Genomic DNA, 15,614 nt, shown 5'->3' with positions numbered 1-15,614 from the left:
GACAGGTCATCTGAGGCTGAGACTATAATAATGATGGCCCATATTTTATCAGACCTGAATGACCTTTGGTATTGTGAGTTAGAATAATGTTTGTACTAGTGTAGTTATTGTAATATGTTTGGGCAGGTGGGCACATTGCAAGTTAATTGAAAGGAAGAGGAAACAGCAGGAGTGAACTGAGGCAGGTGGGGGAAGTGACAGGATCCCACCAACAAAATATTGATATAAGCCATTTGGTAAGGATGGAGGGTTTTAAAGCTGTACGGTATAGAGTTTTATTTTTGCGTGGGAGAGGTCAGTACAGCAGCAGGGCAGAACACAACTGGATCTCACAACCCCTTCAAAGAGCATGGGAGGGGCTAAGAAAACCCCACCCTCTCATGGTTTAAGTGACAGCGCCATCACTCTGAATCATAAAATCACAGCTGGAAATTACGAGGCAATAACAATAAATCATATACTTCAGATGTCTGGCGACTGTGTAAACTGTAGTTAAGAAACTTCCTGGATTAATTTCCTGGCTTCAGCTGGCATCCTTGTTTATTGTTTCCTTATAAATTATTACCTTTGATTAACATTTAGGACGTATTAAGCCCTTGTCAAGCAACAGTTAAAAGTGTGTTTTGATCCTTGACCATCACCAAATAGAATTGCAAAAAGTCTATTTTTATAAAAATGTTTTCTAAAAACACTTTCTTCATATAAGTTTATTTCCACCAATCATTATTAAAAAGGTAATTGCTACTTTTTAAACTAATTCTTTTTTCTATTTTCCTAATAGTTTTTTTCTTGCAATTTTCAGTTTATATCTCACAATTCAGACAAATTCAGACACAATTGTAAAAATGCAGAATTGCGAGACAGAACTCACAATTGTAAAAATTAAATAAATAGATAAATAAAGATACAAATATGTATTTATTTAATTATTTTGAAATTTCATGGCATAAACACAAAACATAATTCTGATATTTCTTTCTCAGAGTTGGTAGGAAAAAAGTCTGAATTAGAGATATAAACTCAGAACTGCGAGATATAAAATTGCATTGCATTGGTGAGGAATATTACTTTTTTATCATTTATTGTGGGGTGTAAAAACAAAACAATTCTAACCTTTTTTTTCTTGAAACGGAGAGAAAATAGTCTGAATTGTTAGATATAAACTCAAAATTGCAAGAAGAAAACTGAATTGTGAGATGTAAAAATATAGAAAATATAGTTTTTTTATTTTCTGGTATAAACACAAAACACTATTCTGACTGTACATATCTTGCAATTCAGACTTTTTTTCTCAAAATGACAATAATTTTTTTTATTGAGATATAAACTCAGAATTGCAAGAAAAGGTCACAATTGTATAAAATGCATACATTAAATACAATAAAAATTTTTTTTTTTTTTTGTTTATTTCATGATGGAAGTAGCTTCCTCATCTGCCATTGGTGGACAGACAGTACTGGTTCAAACTCATGCAGATTACTTTGTTGGGCTGGTCAGGATGTTTATGAATGGGTTCTTTAAAGTTGTCTCTTACATTAGATAGCAAAAAGCGTTTTAATCAAAAATAAAAATTGCGCACTTCACCTTTAACATCATGTGTTAAATGTGAAAAGCCCTTTTCTAAGAAATCTGCCCTTGATATAATTTGCCATTGATATGCCATCTTGGCTATATCTTCATGCATAGGCACTTTCAATTATGCAGGCCAGTGGAGGGAGACAGAGTGTGACGTTTCCAAAGTTTAAACCCAGCCTATACAAAACGTGTTCATACAGGACCCTAGAGGGAACGGTTTCACACTTGAGAGATGGTTAAAGGGGAAATCTCTCCACTGCTGCCGTTTCCATTAACTTTCACTGAGTGAGGTTCAGAGATGAAGCAGGTTTTATGAGATAGAACTTCTGGAGGCCTGCAGGAGAGAATATGGCATTTCATGTTGTTGTAGTGACACATTTAAGGTGACAGAGCATGGTCTTTTTACACTTGTGTATTTGGGTATTTCTGGGGGAGATTTTTTATTTTCAAATCATGTCTCAAAATGTGTGGTAAATCTGTACAGTTTTTGGAATCCTTTGTTTAGAAGTCCTAAGCAACCAAGCAAAACATGCTAGTAAATGCATAGAATTTTTTTTAGAATCACTCCCGGTTTATGTATGTCATGTGCATCCAACACATCACATCTCTGCTTGCCCTCAGGTGCTGTCATAAAGTTTACATTTTAAAACAATGACCACTAGGTGGAGACACACATGTATAATATTCTTAAATTGAGTTTATCCCTCACTGTCAGATTACCAACAGTCACATCTGGAGAGCAGAAACTGTCTAATGGCATTGCTTTATGAAGTATTGACTCTCAAGATACAAATCAAAAATGACAGCAGTGGCAAATTCCACCAAAAAATGAAAATGTTGTCATTATTTACTCACCCTCTTGTCGTCCCAAACCTGTATGACCTTCTTTCTTCCGTGGAACACAAAAGAAGATGTCCAAACAGTTTTGGTTGCTATTGACTTGTAGGGTCAAAAATATAATGGAAGTCAATAGGAACCAAAACTGTTTGGTTACCAGCATTCTTCAAAACATCTTCTTTTGTGTTCCTCTAGAAAAAGAAAGTGACACAGGTTTGGAACAACATGAGGGTGAGTAAATTATGTCACAATATTCATATTTGGGTGAACTATACCTTTAAGCCATGGCAAAATCAAGCTAAAAAATATTTTATCAAAATAAAGCATCTTGCTCAATATACAGTTATGTATTTTGTCTTGAACAATTATGTTGTTTTATGAATTGCCTATTTAAGTTACAACCCCTAATTACATTTATACAAATGCCCATCTACAAAATTTGAATAGAATAACAAAATGTGTTATTCTAACAAAATAAACATTTTGCAAGCTGCATATAGATCACATAATTTTGAACAAAAGCTTGAAATGGACAGTAACTAGTAATGATCTCCGGTCAGCAGTTATACCTACTTGGATTTTATTCCAGTAATTAGTCACATGACATTTACGGCTCATGTGATTGGCTCAACAAAACCTATGTCCAGATATCATGGCTGTATCTGGATATGTATACTTCTGCTATATAGTAGACAAAAACACACTTCTCTACTTTATAGCAGACAAAAAAACAATAGTTGCATCCAAAATTGTATACTTTCCTACTACACAGTAGGCTAAAAACAGTATGTGTGTCTTTATTCATAGACAGAATGCAAGTATGCGCTTGCAATTTTGGAACCAACCATTCATACTCTCTGAGTATGTATTTCTATTGAATAAGTAATTACTTTGCGACCCTTAAAAGAGTATGTTCTATAGTATGAATGTGTAGTATGACTATAATAATGTGAATTTGGACAAACTATTCTGTTCACATACTATTTTTTGTCAACTACATAGTATGGAAGCATGCGATTTCGGATGCAGCCTTTGATATGAATGGAAATGCTAACACACTGCTTTCTTCAGATAGCCTATTACAGACCTTTAGCTTTGCTACTCTCTCATGCCCCCTGCTGGATCCCGCAAAGTGTTGGCACAAATCAACCTTTCTATGCTAACAATGCTAGGTTATTAGCACATCTAGAGAGTATTCAGTCCTTGTACTATCCCATAATCCCTCTGTGCGTGTGGGTTTGTGGAGCTCTCAGAGGAAGCCTCCTGGCTCGTCTCTGTGGCATGGGCAGAAAAATGGCTCTGTCCCGATTCCACCCTATAATCAGCGCTTTTAACAGCTCTCATTTTCTTCTGTATATATAACTGTAATTGTCAGGCAATACTCCCATGGCAATGCATATGTTCTGCCGTTCACAGTAAATGTCAGAGCAGAACTGTGAGGAACCAAAGACATTTACTCAAATGCCTATAACACAAAACCTGCACACAATATGACAATATGTCATCTGAATATGATTGCTAAGGAAAATCTCAAAAGCCAGTATCTATTTTTATGAAATAGGAATAAGTAAATATAATTCATAAAGACATTTATGCAATTCTAAATGTCAAACCGTGCATATGAATATAAAATTACCCTACAAGGCTTTCACAAACACACATTTCTTAATGGTGCATTTTTTATAATATTTTTATAAATATTATGCGTTCAGAATATTGATGGTTTAATGGGTAATGAGAGATAAGGTAATGTCACAATTTTGATTAAAAATTAAGTGGAAAAAAATATACATTTCTAGCATCAATGTTGCCATTTTCAAAAATAACGGCAGATAAAATTCTGTCCCATTTCTCAAAAGTCAGCGATCATTATTTGTGTTCCCTCTTTCATAAAGATTGTGATGCACAAAGTGTATTTAGGAATGTATTCAAACGTGTATTTTTAATAGAGCTATCAGTCTAATTGTATAATAATATAATTAGAAGTATTTGTGTAAGGCCTGCTTCTTAGGTTTTCCTGACACACTTTCATAATGATTGTGTTAAGATTTAACAAAATAACTTGGGCTTCATAAACAAGTCTGAAAGTGAATATAGAACAACTCGTAATGTATTCCTGACCTAAGCTTCACTTGTTTTATTGCTTTGCTCTGCAATACAACAGTTCCTTCCCAGTGAACATAACAAAGCCATGCAAAAATGACTGTAGAACTGCCATATACCCTCATAAATGTGTCACACTTCTGTTGATCAAATATAATGAGTCACCTAGTTGTGCCATGTGCAGAATTGACAAATACATTGATATGAGGGCTGAACTGTGATTTGTCTCATAAGAGTCCAATGCTTTCAGTTAGACAGGCATGCTGAATGCGCACAACGTCCTCAGGCTGGCGGTTACAGCTTTCTCCAGAGCTCTTATACAGTAGGAAGTTTCTCATCTTAAGCAGCCATTTAAATTTATTTGGTACAAAAACTGGTACAAAAAAAGAAACCCAGAGAAAAGTCTTTCACAAACACACATTTATTGTTAATGGAGTCCCTGTGCAATGGATCATGGTACACAGGGAGCATAAAAACAGAGTACAGGTAGCTAAATGAGACCTGATGAGTGATATTTATTCACATTTGAGAACAGTTGTTTGCATAGACTTACTACTGTAACACCCATCACAAAACAGTAACAAGAGTTTACATCACATCGCAGTTTCTGGAATAATTTTGGTATTACTTTTCCATTTATATCTGTCCTGGCTGATCTTAAAAATAATTTTTAGACACACATTTCATCCCTGAAAGTATTACAAATTACATTAAGAGCTTAAACTCTCAACTACCCCATGGAAAACTCCCAGAAAAGTCCACATTTAGCACCAGAAGATTCTAAAAAAAAGTTTGCGGTTTATAATGGACTGAAAGGAATTTATGCACCACTAAGAGCATACAGTAACATCTGAATTATAAATAAAAGCATAGGTGAAATAAGTAACTAAGTAATAAGTAACATGGTGAAAGTAAAGTACACAATACAGGGACATAATAAGTCATATTTATGATTTTACAAATGTTTAAAAAAAACACTATATTGTGAAAATGGAAAGTACATATGTTGATGTCCTTAAGATAAATAACACAAGGATTTAAGATCCACATTAGGAATAAAGTCAGTTCATCAGTTCATCACATGCACAATAACTGTTGAACAATGTCTTGTACTGTGCAAAAATTACAAAAGTAAAAACTGATACAGTACAGCTCAAAAAGTGTTTTTTCACTATTTATACACAAAGGGTTCACTACTTTAAGAGTATATTTAATGCTCCGGGCCATAAATGTTCATTCCCAGCATCACTGCTTTCCAGGACTGTTTGCAACATTGTAACAACATACTCCTTTATACTCATGGATGTTAAAAAAGCTTCAAGTACATACTAAACAAATTCCAAACCTTGAACATGTTAAATATATTAAAGCAGTCAACCATTTAGCAAGCATTTATTAATACAATGAATTATCAAAATAATAAAACTTTCATCCGGAAAATTTGTTTAACAATGTATTAAATAAATTAATCTTCAGCATATACAACAGCCATTGTTACCCTTTAGGAATCAGGAAAGTCACCAAAAAATTATTAAAAAGGTATATTAAAAAAAGGAAAGAAGGCATAAATACTTTAGCATGTTAATAAACAAACAAACAGAAGTGTGTGTTGAAAGATGGTAGTGAATGACCTATTTCTTCCAGAATACTGACATCCATCAATAAAGTGCATATCTCAAACAGAAGAATTAAAATTAGATATAAAAATCATAAATGAACAGAAAAAGGGAACAAACTGCATTTTGATGTCAGGTAAACTTACTAAGATTTCTTTTTTTTTTTTTTTTTGGTAAAATGTAGTTCGAATTAGTTAAAAATGAAAAACATAAACATTGTACAAATATATTTATTCTATAACGACACATTTATTCTATAATTTAATCTATAATGTCAAGAAATAAATATATGGGTATATGAAAACAAAAAATGTGTTATTTTCTAATGCTAGTCTCATGGTCCCAAGAACTACAGATTTTACATAATGCTTTATTTTTAACCAGATGATCAACAACAACTGCAGCTAACTTAGTCTCTGAAAACAATTTCCTAGTTATTCAATGGATAATAACTAAAGGAACAGTTCACCCAAAAATACAGATTCTGGCTTTATTTACTGACTCCTGTGCCTCTGAACAAGGGCCTCTGCTGCACAGGGTTTCATTGGATGTCAAACTAACCGAGCCAGTAAAAGTTTGAAAAGAAATGAAAAGGATTTCTAGGCACACCACTCATTCCAAAGCTCTGGGCATTAATCCGATAAGAGGGACCACTAAAGGCCAGTTCACACCACACCATCAGACACAGACCAGTGCTGACAGCCGACCACTTCTCAGATATCCCAAGAGCCGACAAATGTCGATTCATTTGGCGAAAACAAGCGCCAACCAATGCCAGTAGATGATGACACACTAATCAGACAAAACCTGACCAGTGTATCTGTTGCCAGTTGTCGCAATCTGTCGGTACAGTGTGAATTAGCCTTAAGAGACACTCATATGATTCATATGACTCATATGATAGAATACAAAATGAGAATTTTTGAGGAATATAATATACACTCTTTTCAATAAAATCAAAGTAAAAAGGACTGGAACTATCAAACTCCAAAATTACAAACAATGCACTATAAATACATAATAAAAGTATATACCAAATCTTCTCATACAAAACCATGTGTGCCAGGCAGACTGACTGAAAATTAAGCTATTATTTACTAAAAAATGTTGACATCCGTCGTAGATCTCAAGAAAGGAATACAGATATCCATTGTCTTATAAATATAGTTCCTAAAAATAAGTTCCAGTCTCTATTCATTGCAAATGGGTGGAAAAGGGCAACCAGTATGTTACTGTACTTAAAAACAAAAGTCAAATGCAAAATACTAAGAAAAATCATAACAGAATCTCATTTTAGGTGAACTAAGCCTTTCGTTTGATTGCCAAACATCTGGAAGAGTTCATTCAGTTCCATAGAGAAAATCGTTTAGTGATGTAGCGTCCACTCATTAGTGCTACAGGAAGACTGTTCTGAGATCAGCTGAGATCTCTTCATCTTTCACCCAGTTTATTGTCCAATTAGCCGCATTTCTGGGAGCCATTAATGAACATCCTCTCCTCTCACCTCTCTTTACCAGGCTCAAATGAAGTTATTGCTGATCTGACGCTGATGTTCGAATAAATCTTCAGTTTCAGCACTGTAGGCATCACCTGTGAAACAACAGTGTATCAGAATTTAGATATGTGCTTGAGCATACATACATATATATATATATATGTCATGGTTCATTCATTGTTAGGGGGATTATACCTGCATGGCAGCCATACATAAACACTCTGTGTCCATCATATTTACATCGACAACGCATGACGTTGTTCATAAAATCTGATTCAGCCATGTCCAGCGACGGATTTACCTCAACCTGACAAAACACACACACACACACACACACACACACACACACACACACACACACACAGAATAAATAGAGTTGTTTAGTAATGAGGTCAAATTGTAGGGCAACCCAGAAGGATAGTTTGCCCTGGGATCCCTCAGGAATTACTAATGGGTAATAAAAAAAAATGTCTGGTTAAGATTACTAAGAGACTTTCACTTTTTGTATATCAAAAATCAAACTCAATTATACCTCAAACGCAAATTTTGAAGCCGCTTCATTTTTTAAATGCATTTAAATTTTTTATATAGGTTTGCAAACAATTTGCTACATAAGGACCATCTAAATAAAATTAAGTAATATTAAAAAATATCATTATTATTATTATAGCATTAATAATAATAATATAAAACACACACAGTATTACATTATTAAATACAAGCTTTATTATGTCTGCCTGAAATAATATTTAGTCATTTGGTGTCATTTAATCGTAGCACTGTAACAGTTTCACAGTTGCAGACATGCACAACCAACAAGGATGTGGAGCTTGTAAGAAAATGTTATGCAATCAGATTGCTCATCAAACTACTTTACAAATTGGTTCTACCAAATCAGGCTCCCAAAATAGTTATATAGTCACAATATAATAATGTATTAGTATGAAAACATGCTGTTTAAGCAGGGTATGGGGTCAAAAGAGCATCTCTGAGCTACATCCTTCTATGGAAATTTAATGTGATAATGCCTACTAGGCTTAAGAACTTCTTAAATGCTGAAACAACAGTTCTTTTATTTTATTCTAGAATTATTTTTCTTGCCGAAGGTAATTATTTTGTGAGCACATTCAAATGTGAGTCTCACTAATCTTTTTTCTTTGCACTTTTAATGACAGTGTGCAACTTTAACGCTGGACTGTAGAGCTCTGGGTCTGTCTGACCATATGTTTGAGTGAGAAAGTACCTTTAAACAGGCGGGTGTAAATTCCTCTGAACCTAATTGCCCATGTCTAATAGAAGGGAATACAGCACGCCTTGCTCCTCCAGCAGGGAATGCTTAGCATTGGGTTATTTTGGGTGTAGATTTAAAGACAAGCAACATGTTTGCTTGGATCATCAAGTACAGAGGCTTCATTTATTCAGCGTCTTTGCTCAGGCGGGCTTGCATGGGACAGTTGCCATTGCTCTACATGGAGATGGGAGCTCTGACCTTTGAGTATCGCCACGGCTCGCTGCTGTGCCATACATAGCAGCAGCCTGATGCCGGTTTGTAATTAGCATCTGCCAAACGTGCTTAAAATACATGTAAATCTATCATGGCGACATTTCGAGCAAATAAATCTTCAAAATGGTCAAGGCACAAAGGTACACTGTAATTAAAACAAAGCTTCACATCAACCTATATTTTATGACTGGGATGCATAAAATGCCTCTTGATTGGCCCCTAAAAGCGGCTCTTTGATTGGCTGGTTCTGCACGTGAAGCTCAGCTGCGGAAGTACTCACTGTGCCCACAGTGATTTGGATGATTAACACGTTCCAAAGATAATGACAGAGAAAAAGTGGCTAAACTGCATCCTGAAAAGAGAATCTACTGTGTAAAAAAGTTTTGTGCTGTGACTGCTATGGCGTTATTTTAATGACAAATGTCGAGAGCGCATTATTGTAGCGTGAAAGCACATTAATATAATTGCTCTAGCACAAAACCAGACTCGCGCGCTCGATACACGCTGCTCTCGCCCAGAGAGTGTGAGCGCACTTAAAACGTGTCTCTCCTCTCACTCAAACTGTGTCCTGTGCACTCTCAAATCTCTCTGTGCTAGATATTCATTATTTTCGCACCTGAATTAAACGTTGTCAAAAGTTATCATTATACACTTTTAAAAAGTATCTCAAAACAGATTTGTTCATTAAAGGCCTTTCCTTGATTTTTTTATTGTTGTATTTATGTTTTAACATAAACTGGTTATTGCACTTTGTTTTACTACCTTATATCTTTTATGTTTGTATTTGTATTTTCATTTCTGTGAATGCACATATGCATCATACTGTAAAAATACTTGGTAAACACTTTTAAAAGGCGCTATATAAATAAAGCTTTAAACAATCAGACCTCCACAACTGACCGATGAAAATACTATGTGAAATCTAATTGGCCGAGAGGGAACAGAACCTGGAATTCTTTTGACAATCAAAGATGGATCTTTAATTTATTTCCAGTTTAATAATATTTAGCAATGTTAATGAAATGTGGCCTATATTAGAAATGGCTAGAAATTGGGTGCTTGGATGATTAGTACATATAAATGACCTCTGTCTAACTGGTTGGTCTGAGCAATTTATCTAAAAACAACATATTATATGGCTCTAAAGACTTCATATAAAAGATCAATGTTATGTCATAATATGTCAGATACCTCAACTGAATTTAAAATCATTGCAATAAATTATCAGTTAGTATGATGGAAATAGTTAACAATTCCTATCAAATCAATATCAAATGCAAAAATAGATGTAAATGATGCAAGATATAACACAATAAATGTTCTGATAGAATCACTGTTTGGAAATGTATTTGGGAGTTTTGTTTTTTTTTAATCCAGTGTTTGTTTTCAGTTCTGATTTTAGTTCGATTTTTTTTATTTCTTGAAAACCCACTTTATATTAGCTACACATTCAATGGCACTCTCAAAAAGTGAATATACAGTTATATGACAGATACATGTAATTACATTGTCTGCAAATGCATTAAACCCATAGAATATAATGTAGTAATGTTATGACAAATTTGGGAAATTCATTATAGTGTTATATTTGGTCTCCACATCTTAAGTATAGGGAATAGTGCATCTGACCCTTATCTAAATCTGTCCTTAATCAGAAGATTATTTATTTATTTAATATTTATTTCAATCCAAGTGCACAATAGGCTATATAACCACATGAAACTGTTAAACTAGATTATTTACAAATAATCCAAGCACCCGATTCATTTCTAATATTTGATTATTATGATTTAGTAGTATTAAATTATAAAGAAATTACAAGATCCATCTTTGAACTCTGATTGGTTGTTAACATTTGACAGCGTTTAATTCAGGTGTGAAAATAACTAATATCTAGTGAGCACAGAGAGATTTGCGAGTGCACAGGACAGTTTGAATGAGAGGAGAGACACGTTTTATCTGAGCGCGGGTGTTCGGTTTTATGCGAGAGCAAAGGATATCCGTGTGCAACGAGCAGAGAGATTTGCAAATGGGCAAAGGCAGGTGAATCATTTCACCTGCATGATGTAGTCTCCAGGTCTGACATCAGTGATGTCTATCCACTGGCAGTCGATATCGTGGCGGTAAGTGTCCCAGCAACCCACCGAAATGCCTTGATCTCCGTAATTGTAACATGAAAAGCGCTTCTGAAGTCCTGAAGAAAAAAAAACAGTTATGTATAGTTACAGTAGTAAACCTATGGAAGCTTGTTTCTACCACTGAATAAAACATTTAAAAAGGTAACTGCGACTTTTGAGCTCACAATTCTGAATTTTTTTCTTGCAATTGTGATTTACACCTTGCAATTCTGAATTGTTTTCTCAGAATTGCATGATATAAACTCGAAAAACTTTTTTCTCCTAATTGCGAGTTTATACCTGGCAATTTTGACTTTTTCTCACAATTGCAATTTTATATCTCACAATTCTGACTTCTTTTCTCAGAATTGTGAGATATACACAATTCGTCTTTTACCATCAGGGCAGTAGGTGTCTTCCAGACAGAAACTGGCTTTGTGTCCTTCGGCCACTCGGCTTCCGTTGAGTGTGAGGAGGTCATAATGTGTGAACACTTCAATGCTGTGATAATGCCTGAATCAAACATATTCATATCAATGAATGTCAGCAGAATCAGAATAATTCAGTGGTGATTACCAAGACAAAAATCATTAATACTATTCCTCATAGTTTTTTTTTACAACAATAATCCCATTAAAATCTATAAACAAGGTCAAAAGTAAGGCGTGCACAATATTAGATTTTTGCCGATATCCGATATTTTCCAAATCGTTTTGGCCGATAGCCGATATCTATTTCCGTTTGTTTTGAAACAACACCAAGTCTCTCTCGTGCAGAAATTTTAAACAAATTGTTTTTAATTATGGCTGATATTTTTATTTATTTTTTTACTAAAACTTATTTGTTAGAGCTAATAAACATTATTAAAGTTATTATTTAATGAGAGTACATTGTATATAAATTTACATAATCCATTTGAAAAAATATTTTACATATTAATGAATAAATGTATATATTAAATTATTTAATTTACAAGTGTTTGTGATTTTTGTTCATGTAAACTATAGGTTCTGGCCTGTAAATCAAAACGGACTCGTTATTTTATGAAACACAAGTATCTTAATGATATTTGTGCATTTTACATTATTACAAGTAGGCCAACAGCACCCCCTAAGTAAATAAAATGCCTTGAGGACGGGGATTAGGACCAGGGGGAAGCTGCTGCTGCTGCTGCACGAGCTAGTGACTGTTGACTCTATCGCACATCGGAGGTGTCGTTCTGTACGTGCATTCTCAAATCAAATGCGGCGATCCAAAACAGTGAATCATTCAGGCAAAAGTTCCTTCAAGAATGATCACACTGCTGACGTGATCTTATCACTATCACACCCTGAGCATAAGTGAGCTATCCGTCTTATCGGCAAAGCATATCGGCATCATTTTAAGCCATTATCGGCCGATTCCGATAATATAGGGCATCCCTACAAGTAAACTAAAAGTAATCCAAAAGCAGTCAGAATACATTACCTAAACAGAGTAATCTAGATTACGTTACAGACTACAATTCTCATCATCTAATTTGTAATCAGTTACCTAATAATTAATCAACCCAGCACTACTGGGAACCACCCACAACACCCCAGAGTAATGGCAGCTGTTTTTTTTCCAGAATGTGTAAAAATCTTACATTTCATGCTGGCTAGTGAACATGGGAAGAACAAAGGTTCACTATGGACCACTGCCTAATGACCTCACTGCTCCTACATGAAGGTGTTGGCCGCTACGGCAACACCCTTTACAGGAAGTTGTTGTTATGCTGACGGGGCTGTTTATTCAGCTCGTCTGAATAGATGGCTTTCAAATGCCAACTTCACTGGTGTTGTTTTAAAAGATTAATAAAACAGGTTTGGCCTGCGAACACACGAAGCCCACAACTCCTCCACAACAGAGCGCCTTGTTCCCACAGAATGAGTTTGCAATTACTTTTAGAACACATAATGTAAAGGGAGTGGAGGTGCTCAACGCAGCTAATTAATCTGAAAGATGACGGCAACCTTGCTGACCACCCATGACCTGTTTTAGAAAGAAGTGTACGATCTTTTCATTGCAAGCTAAAGGAAAGGAAATGTAACCACAAATACTCTTCTAGAAAATAGTGTGTCATACGTCCGGGTTATTCCTGAATTATTTAAATCCATGTGCCGTCTCCATTATTTAAGTACCCTATTTATTAAAAGAATACATGCAAAAGCTGATCCTGAGTGTAACAGTTATGGAGGATGCAGCAGACTACTATGATCTGGTGTACTGAATGTGCGCTTGACTACACTCCATGTCTGCATATTTATGAAAATAATATAAAAAAATACATTTAATAATTTTTAAATTTAAATAAATAAATAAATATGAAAGAAAAAGTAAAAAATTATAATATTATAAAAATATTTAAAAAACAATACAAGATAATAATAATAATAACCTGAATGGCCTCGCTTTACGAGGCACTTGTGCACTTTACTACAACGTATGTCTGGATACTGTATATATAAAAATAATAACACAAATATTAAAGTTATTTTAAAATTGATGTAAATGAATAAATAGAAAATAAAAAAACAAGAAAGTATAATATTATTAAATATAAAAAACAACAACATCAATAATAATAATAATAATAATAATAATAATAATAACCATAACTGTCTGTTTAAAATGATGAAAGCTACACCCAATGTCTGGATTTATATGAAAATAATCATAAACATAAAAAGTAATTTAAAAATTATATATATATAATACTAGTAACTACTACAACAACAATAATATTTTAACAATAACAATTTAAGAACTCACTGCACAGCACTATTTGAGTTCATTGAGCACCTAGTTAAACTAGATTTCAGGTAGCCAGTGGTAGCCAATGAATAAGATGCAGGTTTTGCACCAAAACATCATGAATTCATTGTGGGATGACCATTTTTCTATATTGCAGGTTCCTTTATGCATCATGCACTCTACAAGTGGAACTTTTTATAAAATAAGATAATATTTTTCTAGCAGCACTCAGGCTTCTGTTTCATTCTGTATAAACGTTAAAACAGAAGGAAGAAGTAAATCCCAGCCTCACCTGTGGCACTGGTGCCAGGTCCAGGACTCTCTTGAGGTACGTGGACGAAAGTCGGCTCTGCCCAAGTTCATGATACGGGAGGAGAAACGCAGAAGGCGGCGGTGCCCATATGGCCATTGCATACGGCTGGCAGAGGAGGAGAGACATTTCTCCTCATGCGCACAGGTGAGCAGGTGCAGAGGCCTGTCTTCCAGGTAAGCACTCTCCTGCACGAGCTGCGCATCCAAAACCAGGTCAGGTGCCGCTAAAACAGGATGATTTATTCATTTGGATCATTCAGTGCATGATATGCATCAGATTAGACACTATGCACTTATTCTAAGCACTATGTACTCAACCATCTAGTGTATGAGTTATATAAGGCTATTTTGTCACCCAACATTGGAGTCTGTTAGCCCCTCCCCCTGCAGCAGTTGAGTGTATAAAGTGTTGAACATTCCACAACTTTTTTTTTTTTGGTTAATTACGTGCAGCATCGGGGCATTTGAAGTGCACTTATTCTTCTTTCTTTTTGTAATTTTCAGTGTGAACACACTAGTCATCACTTACTTTCGGAACAGGTGACGCCTGCTGCTTTAGCTCCTCCTCCTCGAGGGCAGTGGACGTAACTGTTACGACGGCACTGCTGGATGGACATTTCTGTTCCCACACAGTGAGACCCACTCAACAGCACTTCTTCAGCTGCAGGGTCTCCTTGCCAATAATATGTGTCCTAAATGCAAAAAGGTTATTTGTCTTTTATTTGTCTGTATATGAAATGTTTTGCATGAGTCATATAGATTTTAAGAATAAGGCATTTTACCTCAAATACTTTTGGAAAGTTTATTGGCCCTCTAGTTTCTAGTGGTACTTCAATATTTAAATTACACTGAATTTTTTATGAATTCACAGAATTAAACAGACTTTGTACTAAATATATATATTTAAAAATATAATACATGTTGTATTGAATGCAATCCACAAAAAACACTGGATGATTTTTTTTGTCACAAAAAGTTAACAAGAATTTGGATAAAATTAAATGCTTAATTGTTATGAAAATAAACAGACTTCTTTATCAAAAGTATAATTTATTTATTTATTTATTATTTGTTTATTGTATTTTTATATAATACTATGCATGAGATTTAATGTATATATTTTATGAATAGGGTAGTTACAGGACAATAAATCCTTTTGGGAAGTTGACTTGCCCTCTAGTTTCAAATGTTATGTGAATAATCTAATTTATGGGTCCAGAGCTTAAATAAATATAACCAGAATTAATATAATATAAAATAATGGGGGGGGGGGGGGAATG

At 34.6% G+C, this 15,614-nt stretch overlaps 1 protein-coding gene across 1 annotated transcript in view; it reads right to left on the bottom strand.

The window, feature by feature from the left end:
- Window positions 1-7,598: 7,598 nt before the first annotated feature.
- loxl4 (lysyl oxidase-like 4) overlaps window positions 7,599-15,614 on the bottom strand; it is a 25,917-nt gene continuing 17,901 nt past the window's right edge. The window contains exons 9-14 of the mRNA XM_016293051.1: window positions 14,864-15,026; window positions 14,315-14,558; window positions 11,645-11,760; window positions 11,188-11,324; window positions 7,822-7,933; window positions 7,599-7,721 (exon numbers count right to left, since the gene is read on the bottom strand). Coding sequence (XP_016148537.1) covers window positions 7,651-7,721; window positions 7,822-7,933; window positions 11,188-11,324; window positions 11,645-11,760; window positions 14,315-14,558; window positions 14,864-15,026 — 843 coding nt within the window. The 3' untranslated portion in view covers window positions 7,599-7,650. The remainder of the gene's footprint in view (window positions 7,722-7,821; window positions 7,934-11,187; window positions 11,325-11,644; window positions 11,761-14,314; window positions 14,559-14,863; window positions 15,027-15,614) is intronic.

The sequence above is a fragment of the Sinocyclocheilus grahami genome, unplaced genomic scaffold (genome assembly GCF_001515645.1).
Source record: "Sinocyclocheilus grahami isolate Dianchi unplaced genomic scaffold, SAMN03320097.WGS_v1.1 scaffold297.1, whole genome shotgun sequence".
Classification (NCBI taxonomy): domain Eukaryota; kingdom Metazoa; phylum Chordata; class Actinopteri; order Cypriniformes; family Cyprinidae; genus Sinocyclocheilus; species Sinocyclocheilus grahami.
Note: the sequence above shows the minus strand (reverse complement) of the source record. Positions and strands in the feature narration are given on the sequence as shown.